Source organism: Silurus meridionalis, chromosome 1 (assembly GCF_014805685.1).
Source record: "Silurus meridionalis isolate SWU-2019-XX chromosome 1, ASM1480568v1, whole genome shotgun sequence".
Classification (NCBI taxonomy): domain Eukaryota; kingdom Metazoa; phylum Chordata; class Actinopteri; order Siluriformes; family Siluridae; genus Silurus; species Silurus meridionalis.
Genome location: NC_060884.1, coordinates 31755594 through 31765099, shown reverse-complemented (window position 1 = coordinate 31765099; position 9506 = coordinate 31755594). Strand labels below are relative to the sequence as shown.

General features: G+C 37.7%; 1 protein-coding gene across 1 annotated transcript in view; it reads left to right on the top strand.

Moving 5' to 3' along the window:
* The first annotated feature begins 149 nt into the window (after positions 1 to 149).
* Positions 150 to 9506, top strand: part of uroc1 (urocanate hydratase 1) — a 23110-nt gene continuing 13753 nt past the window's right edge. Inside the window, exons 1-8 of the mRNA XM_046858814.1 lie at positions 150 to 307; positions 2075 to 2205; positions 3804 to 3897; positions 5397 to 5456; positions 5705 to 5833; positions 5941 to 6002; positions 6164 to 6230; positions 8132 to 8275. Of these exons, the coding sequence (XP_046714770.1) occupies positions 182 to 307; positions 2075 to 2205; positions 3804 to 3897; positions 5397 to 5456; positions 5705 to 5833; positions 5941 to 6002; positions 6164 to 6230; positions 8132 to 8275 (813 nt within the window). The 5' untranslated portion in view covers positions 150 to 181. The remainder of the gene's footprint in view (positions 308 to 2074; positions 2206 to 3803; positions 3898 to 5396; positions 5457 to 5704; positions 5834 to 5940; positions 6003 to 6163; positions 6231 to 8131; positions 8276 to 9506) is intronic.

Genomic DNA, 9506 nt, shown 5'->3' with positions numbered 1-9506 from the left:
AATCAATGATTACCTCTGGAGCAGATCCTCACTTTCTCAATGGATGAGATCCAGAGGCCAAAGCGTCCGACTGGCCAATGATGTGACGGGGAGGAGAAAAGAAACTCTCCAAAGTGTTTTTTTACCTCTATTTTACTTCATATGTTTCCACATCTGCGCTCCCATTCCCTTTTAGGAAGTCATGTCGAGTTTAAAGGAGCTTTGCAGTGGGTTACCTCTCGACCCACTTCCACCCAATCAGGGCAGGAACCCTGCTGTTCCTCATGCACCGATTCGTACACCAAACCTCACCACCGAGGAGAAACGAGTGAGTCATTCAGAACTGTTTTTTTCTTTCATCATGTGCATGTCTGATTAGTGTCTAGACACTGATGTCTAGACTAAAATTGTTATATCAGCAGTATATTTAATATCCGGGTATACTGTCATGTGACTGTCTTCCCTAATCACTACTCAGCACTAATCACAGTGCAGCGATCAGGTGATCGTGGAAGACACTTCAGATTAGGAACACTTCGCTTATTTCGTTTCCTACAGGGCTGCTGCTGCGTCTCGAGGGTCCAAAGGACAGATCTTTGGGGCCTGCTTTCAAAATTTCCTTCGATGTTTGCAGCTCTGTTAATAATTACAGAAGATAAGAGTTTGACAGAATCTCACAAAAGTGAGTGCACCCCCCCCTCACATTTCAGCGACCATTTCAGTGTATCTTTTCAAGAGACACAGTTTTGACATGTTCACTGTTGGTGTACTCACTTTTGTTGCCAGTTATTTAGACAATAAAGGCTGTATGTTGAGTTATTTTTAGTGGACAGTAAATCTGTACTGCTACACAACCTGCACATTGACTCCTCTAAAATATAGTTTCATTTCTATAGTATTGTCCATTGAGAAGGTACAGTGTAATAAAATTATTACTGAAATATAAGGGGTGTATAAGTATAAGCAGCATTGCTCATGATAATCATTATAATCTTTATTCTATCTGATATATCAAGCTTTCATTTCAAATCCCAAGGAAAACTTAAATGCACGGATGCATTTTATACAGGGACATTAATTAAGCTTATAATTGATGCTTCTGTTAGAGATGATGTATACTGGAGGTGCGGTTGTGGCTACAGTGAAAGGAGACTTGTTGAATTGTGTTCATTGAGTTTCTTGCTTTAGTGATGACTTTCATTCTCCCTAAGATTCCTGTGTGTGGTGCAGCGCTCATACAGTATTATACTGGTGGTTCCTATAGACTTCCTATAGACATGGTGTCATAATGATGGTATTGAGCGGTGGATTGATTTAGGTAGGACATCACTAAAGGACCAGGGGTGAAATACAGAGGTTAAATCAGGCTATTTGTTAGGTTCTGTAATAGGACATTGAACCAAGAAAAATTTATTAGAAAATACAGTGGGTGGATATAAACTAAAAAGAATACCTGCATGAATTTAAATGTAAATATTAGAGCTGTCAATCGATTAAAACTTTGAATCGCGATTAATCTCATGATTGTCGTGAGTTAACTCATGATTAATCGCAACTTAATCGCACATTTTGATCAGTTTTAAATGTACCTTAAACGAATACTTTTCACGTTTTTAATGCTCTAATCAACATGGACAAATATTGATGCTTTATGCAAGTGTATGTTTATTATTAGTGAAACCGAACTCAACATAGAGCATGAAGACTAAATGTTCCTGTAAATGTTTTAAAGTAATGATGGTGTTTTAAACGATCAATCATCATGACACCAAACGTAACTTTTGCAATGTTTCCACACGGACGGTTTTAATTGCCGGATCTGTGCTTGATTTTGGTGCTTGATTTAAAACTTATTTAATTATTATTTTTTTTTTATCTGAGCAAAGAACGGACATCGTGAATAAACGTGTGTTGCCTTGAAGGTTTTAATTTCGCCTTTTTTATATTTATTTATATATATTTTTATAATAAAAAGGTTTAAACAGAAACATATATACATACATATATATGTGCATTTTAATGAACCAAAGTTTTTGTAACATAATAATAATCATATAACACTGATGTGGCTCTTTCTGTTGAATTTCTGGAACAGCTTGCTCTGAAGAACGTGCTGAGATATTTTCCTCCGGCGCTACATGCCATTCTGGCTCCTGAATTTGCCCAGGAACTCACGCAGTATGGACACATTTACATGTATCGGTTCTGCCCCACCCTACGCATGAGGTATACGCACAACACACACAAATACTCACACAGAAACTGATACATCTACTCAGTTCTGCAAACTATCACAAAATTTAAAGCAGAACCAAAAAAAACCTCACTATCTCTCTTTTTTTTGAGAAATTACTCATTTTTTTCAAGATAAAACTACAGTGGAAGTTTTAAGTAGACGTTTGTATTTATCACCAATGCATTACAGCACAGTGAGATTCTTTTCTTTGTACATCCTAACTTTGTTAGGAAGCCAGGGTCGGAACGCAGTGTCAGCCATGATACAGAGAGGGGTAAGGGCCTTGCTCAAGGGCCCAACAGTGGCATCTTGGCTACGCTGGAGCTTAAACCCCCAACCTTCTGCTTAGTAATGAAGCAACCATCTACCCAATACCATATCGTGTACTCTTTGAAGGAACATTAGGGGTCATGATGTCAATCAAGATTATATCTGTTGGACTGTATTATTGTAATAGTAATATATATAATTTAATCCAAAAATAAAATGATAGAATTTCTTCCGTTCGATCAGATTAGATTAGATTAGATCATGGCAGTCTTGTAAAACTTTAGCTAAAATTCTGTGCACCAGTTATGAGTAAAAAACAGCTACCCATGATGCAATCTACACATGGTGCTTGGCCCCTGCAGATCACTCCTTGTGGTTATATTTGGAATTTGTATTCGCAACCTTGTATTTGTAAATCACTTCAATTCCTCCTGTGTATTTGAGTTTAGCTCTGTGGTTAACGTTCTGACTTACTAAGCAGAAAGTTGGAGGTTGAAGCTGCTACTCCACAGGTGCTGTATCATGGCTGCCCCTGTGCTCTGACCTCAGCTTCTTTGGGGAAGTAGTGGCTCAATGGTTAAGGCTCTGGGTTACTGATTGAAAGGCCAGGTGTTCAAGCCCCAGCCCCTTCAGCAAGGCCCTTAACCCTCCCTGTTCCAGGTGTGCTGTATAATGGCTGACTCTGTGTTCTGACCCCAGCTTTCTTTAAAAGCTGCAATATGAGGAGTAAGAATTTCACTGCTCTGTAATGTATAGGTGACAACTAGAGGTCAAATGATTAATTGGTTTCGACGATCAATCTGCACTGAAAGTTGATTGCGGAACAAAAATCCAATTTTAGAGCGCCCTCTAGAGGCGAATCACTGCTGCCACATTCTGTTTGTTTTTACATGCTAGACCGCGTGCTGCACGGAGAGTGCTACATTTTATTTGTTATTTATAATCTATGAATTATAGAATTATATTAATTAATTTATATATTTTATATTTTTTAATAAAGTTCTGTATTATTTTACCATGGAGTGTTATGTTTTTCCATTTAAAATCGGTTGATTAGTCAGTCATCAGCAAGTACAATCAAACTTAGGTTTCGGTAAAAATCCACGGTTGACCTCCAGTGACAATTAAGAGCATCGTTCTTTTTTCATCTTTATTTGTTCTATTTCACAACTGATGACTTTCTAATTCAATTCAAGTCGAAATTGACACACTGCACAGTCAATCAATTTTTATTTACTTGAGCTTGAGCCCGTGCATGAAGTAATGCATTCGAGTCACAGTGACGTTGTTTAATATTAAAATCTTTGTGCTGTCTCAGGGCATATCCCATCGATCAGTACCCCTGTAAAACCAGGCATGCAGCAGCCATCATGCACATGATCATGAATAATCTGGATCCTGCTGTAGCACAGGTATACAAATTCAGTACATCCTCCTCTAACACTGGCACCCTGATGTATGCTATATTAGCTTATCTGAGTCAGATTGTTTCTTTTGTTTCTTTATTAGCACATGTGCTAGTGTACCACTATCACTGACATCACATGTCTGTATGTCTACATTTTCCCTTCAGTTGAATGAGGAAAGCCAAACCTAGGGACTTTAGTGTCCTGCAGATGCAGTATACTGAAAAAAACTATTGTGACGCCTGACTTTTCCAGCCATATGTAGTTCTTCTCAAACTCTTCCCAAGATAGAGGCATACAATTGCACTTGCTCTAGAAGACCCAAATCTGTTCCAGCATGTCAATGCTCCTGTGCACAAAGCCAGCTCCATGAAGATATGCTTTACATGGGTTGGATGTGTGTGTAGAAGATCTCCTGCTATAGAGCTCCATCCCTATTGAACACCTTTGAGATGAATTGAGACACTGACTGCGCCCCGGACCTCCTCGCTGAATGACTCGCTTGTGGCTGAAAGAGATCTCCACAAGCACACTCCAAAATCTAGTGGAACATCTTTACAGAAGAGTGTGTGTTAATGTGACAGAGAATGGGGGCTGAATGTGGAATGAGATGTTTAACACATTTGAATCCTATGGTCAGGTGTCCTCAAATTTCTGTTCAATTAGTGTACAACCTTAATTTCCAAAAAAAGGTTGGGTCAGTGTGTAAAATGTAAACGAAACAGAATGCAATGATTTACAAATCTCATAAATCCATATTCTATTCACAATTAATCTAATACAAAAACATATCAAATGTTTAAACTGACTGATGGCTTCAACAGAAAAATAAAGGCTCAGTCTCCAAAAAAATGGCAAAAGGGCTATGTGTACAATTATGTAGCATCACGTCTTGTGTCCATATACATCTGGAGGAGACCAGTTGCAGAAGTCTTGGGAGAGGAATGTTGTCCTATAAGTATCTGATACAAAATTCTAGCTGCTCAACAGTTCTGGGTTTCCTTTGTTGTGTTTTTCTGTTTAATGATGCACTAAAAGTTTTCAGATGATGGTCTAGACTGCTGGCAGGCCAGTTCATCACCAGGACTCTTCTACTATGAATAGATGCAGTGTGCAGTTAGCATTGTCTTGCTCAAAAATGCAAGGCCTTCCCTGAAAAGACTATTTCTGGATCATAGCAGTTGTATATCTGTATATACTATTGAGCATTGATGGAGCATTTACAAATGTGCAAGCTGCCCATTCCACAGGCACAAATCCACTCCCATATCATTAATGATGTGGCTTTATGAACTAAGTGCTGATAAATAGCCAGGTGACCCCTCTCCTCTTTAGTCTGGAGGACATGGTGTCCATGGTTCCAAAAAAGAAAAACAAATTTCGAATCGTTTGACCACAGAACAGTTTTCCATTTTGCCTGGGTAAACTAATGCTTTGACTTGTAGTCGTGTCATGTATTTTCGAATCTGAATCAGTCACTTATTTACATCTGCCTCATGTTCCAGTTTCCACAGGAGCTCGTCACCTATGGAGGGAATGGGCAGGTGTTTAGCAACTGGGCTCAGGTACCCTCTCTGTAATTTTTTTAATTTTCTATTTATGGAATAATAATAATTGACCAAAACATTTCAGTTTCAATAGAATTGAAGCTTGCAACTGCCAACATCATAATATATTCTCTTGGGATACACTTTGGTCTAAAATATACAAGTTTGAATCATGGTTGTGTAATAAAATGAGTTTAATAACATTATTCTGTATGTGTATGTGTGTATATATGTGTGTATATATATGTGTGTGTGTGTGTATGTAGTTCTGGCTGGTGTTTCATTACCTAAGCACTATGACTGAGGAGCAGACACTGGTGATGTACAGTGGTCACCCACTTGGCTTGTTTCCCAGCCTGCCCTCGTCCCCACGCTGCGTCATCACTAACGGCATGGTAATAGACGCGCACACACACACACACACACACACACACACACACACACACACACACACCTTACTCTGAGTCTTACTATTTGACCTTGACCTTCATTGTTTTTGTAGGTCATCCCGAACTATTCCTCCAGAGAGAGCTATGAGAAGATGTTTGCTCTTGGAAACACCATGTAAGATATCTTCCCTCTGACTCATATCTCACACTCCACTGTCCTCCTGATTTCCTGTTTATCAAGTGTCAATTACTTTTAAAAGATTGCTTCACTGGTTTGTGTGTGTGTGTGTGTGTGTGTGTGTGTGTGTGTGTGTGTGTGTGTGTGTGTGTGGTCAGGTATGGACAAATGACTGCAGGAAGTTACTGCTACATTGGTCCCCAGGGAATCGTTCATGGCACCATGGTAACAAAAAGATTGCACAAATTGTGTTGGTACTTACTTATGAGTCAAAAACACGTGGGTTTGATAATGCTGGCACTATGGCTGTGTCCCAATTCGCCTACTTATAGATCTAGACACCTCATAAACCCCATAAACCCTCATAAGCGACAGCAATAAGTCTGTTTGAATAGGTCAGCCTTTTTACTGCATTTTTAATACAATTTTATATTAAGGGATACACTGATGAATCTTTCACTCAACCCAAAGAGAAATAAGATGCTGATCATCTTATTATTGTAAATAAATGCCGATGCCATCGTCCGTCTGTCTCAATCCGAAAAGCATGGGCTACGGCGCTTTTTCACCCTTTTTTAACCCTTTTATGCTGTTATATCAAAGCCACCATCTTCTAACTATATAGCTTATGATGCTTAGTAGCACCATCAGTAGCAGTAGGAACTTCATAGCATTATGTACAAATATTACAGTCATAAATTCAAGTGTGAATAAAAAAACAAGTGTGAAACTGCTATGAACCAGAACGCTGGAACTATGGGGACTGATCAAAGCAAAAGGTTTGGAAACACAATGTTATTATGGTGTTTGAGACACATGCATGCTCCTTTTTTTTTCTATGCAACAAACTAACTGAAAGGCGGAAACACAATAATTGGACAGGAAATAAGTGGACAAAACGTTGAACAGAAGAACTTGTGTAAGACAGAGAACAGGAGAGAAGATGAGATCAGACTGTCTGACCTCCACAATCAAACATGGAGGTGGAGGTTTAATGGTTTGGGGTTGTTTTGGAGCAGGGAAGATTGGAGACCTTCCAGGTGAAAGGAACCACCATGACAACCATTCCATACTTCATCACCATGCAATTCCATCTGGACTGCGACTCATTGGAATCGACTTCACCATGCGTACATCCGAGTTCTTTAAGCATTATTTCGAGAGTTAACATTCGTCTGGAGTGATATCTATCATGAAATAACCTGCCGGGTCACCGCACCAAAATCCTATTGAACTGCTCTGGGATGTACTGGATCACAAAGAAAGAAATCTCCAACTAGTGAAGAACAACATTGTTCAGCAAGTTTTACTAGAGGCTCAGTAAAGTATTTCAGCAGAATGTTTGGAGAAACAAACTGTCCAGATGCTGAGAGTGTGTGAAACTGTTCATGCTATAGGAGGATTTTTTTTCATGAAAATAAAGTGGAACATCTGGACTTTTATAAATTTGTTTGGTTAAAGTAAAATTTCCTACTGTTACATGATCGAGTTTGGAGCGTATAAACAAAATCACCATTCATGTGTCTCTCAAAAAACATCTGTGTTTCCAAACCAGTGAATAAGACAATTAAGATAATTTTCCCTAATATTATTAACAAAAAACACCATAAAGATGAAAAGTCCGAATGTAGTAGGTATATGTCTGTATTCTATTTGTTAGATAGATATAGTACACGCTTTTCAGTGTGTAGCAAAAGAGTATTCAAGTACTGGAACATACCAAGATGCCATGGACCAGACACATCATCTCCTCACTGTGTATCATATATATATATATATATATATATATATATATATATATATATATATATATATATATATATAGTGGGGCAAAAAAGTATTTAGTCAGCCACCAATTGTGCAAGTTTTCCCACTTAAGAAGATAAGAGAGGGCTGTAATTTTCATCATATGTACACTTCAACTATAGGAGACAAAATGAGAAATAAAAATCCAGAAAATCACATTGTCTGATTTATCTGACAAAAAAAGTATTGGGACATACACATATATATATATATATATATATATATATATATATATATATATATATATATATATATATGTATGTCCCAATACTTTTTTTGTGTTCATATGATTCACTGATTTCAGTTTTCTCTGTGTGTAGCTGACCGTGTTGAACGCAGGGCGGCGCTACCTCGGCACGAGTGACCTGAGAGGCCGCGTGTTCGTGTCTTCGGGTTTAGGTGGTATGAGCGGAGCACAAGCGAAAGCCGCCGTCATCGCTGGATGTATCGGGGTCATCGCAGAGGTCAGACGCCGATCAGACATTTATAAGATATCTGAGTCCTCCAGTCTTACCAATGTTTACCCTTCAGTGTAATAATTAGCTAAAGATTGAGTGGACTTGGGCAGTGTTACACAATCCTGCTCTTGCAGTAAGACAGTCGTCCACAATGAGCTCTGTCAAGTCAAACTCTTCATTCTGGTTGTGAGATGATCAGTGAATTTTGAAAGCCTTATGCTCACCACCAACCGATTAAGTGCCACTATAATCAAAGACAGCTGAGTTCTGGTAGCGTTGGAAATGTGTGTAATAAATTTGCACTTGTCTAAAAGCCACCAAAAAGACGACTGAATAAGATAAAGCAAGTTGCGATATCTCGAATATAGAAAAATTTATTTGATATATTCAAGATGACAGTAAACTATATAAATCAATGACATCGTGTCACCTAAATAACATGTTCCCTTTTGAGTCTTGCCCAAGGTTTCTTCCTCATGCCATCTCAGGGAGTTTATCATCCCCCCCGTCACCTCTGGTTCCTTCATTAGGGATAAACTTATAGGAACAAATTTAGGAATTAAAATGTTATACTCAGCCGATTAATTTCTGTAAATCTGCTTTGTTACATCATTAAAAGTGCTAAAAAGTTCAAATTCAGTTGAATAACTCTATTCCAATTCAATGTGTTTCTTTAAGCGTTATTATTATAGCGCTTTTAATAATCAACATTGTCCACATGCAGCTTTAGAGAAATAGATAGAGTACAGATTGCTTTGAGCACAATGTCATGCTGGAGCAGGTTTGGGTCTCCTAGTTACTCCTGAGGTAACAGTTTGGGAAAGAATATGGCTGGTAAAGTCAGGTGTCCAAATACTTTTGTACTGGGGCACAATATAGTGTACAATATTCATTTTCACCTATTAAGAGAACTACAAATACAGAAAGGGTGATGGTTATATTTAGACAAAACATCTTAATTAACAGGAAAATTGATAAATGTATTATCTCAAACCTCTCTCTCTCTCTCTCTCTCTCTCTCTCTCTCTCTCTCTCTCTCTCTATAATATATATATATATATATATATATATATATATATATATATATATATATATATATATATATATATATGCACTGACAGCCCTAATATATATATTACGAATTATTAAATATTTTAATATATATATTTTTAATATATATATTAGGGCTGTCAAGTGATTAAAATATTTAGTAATATTTAATCAAATAATGTTTTAA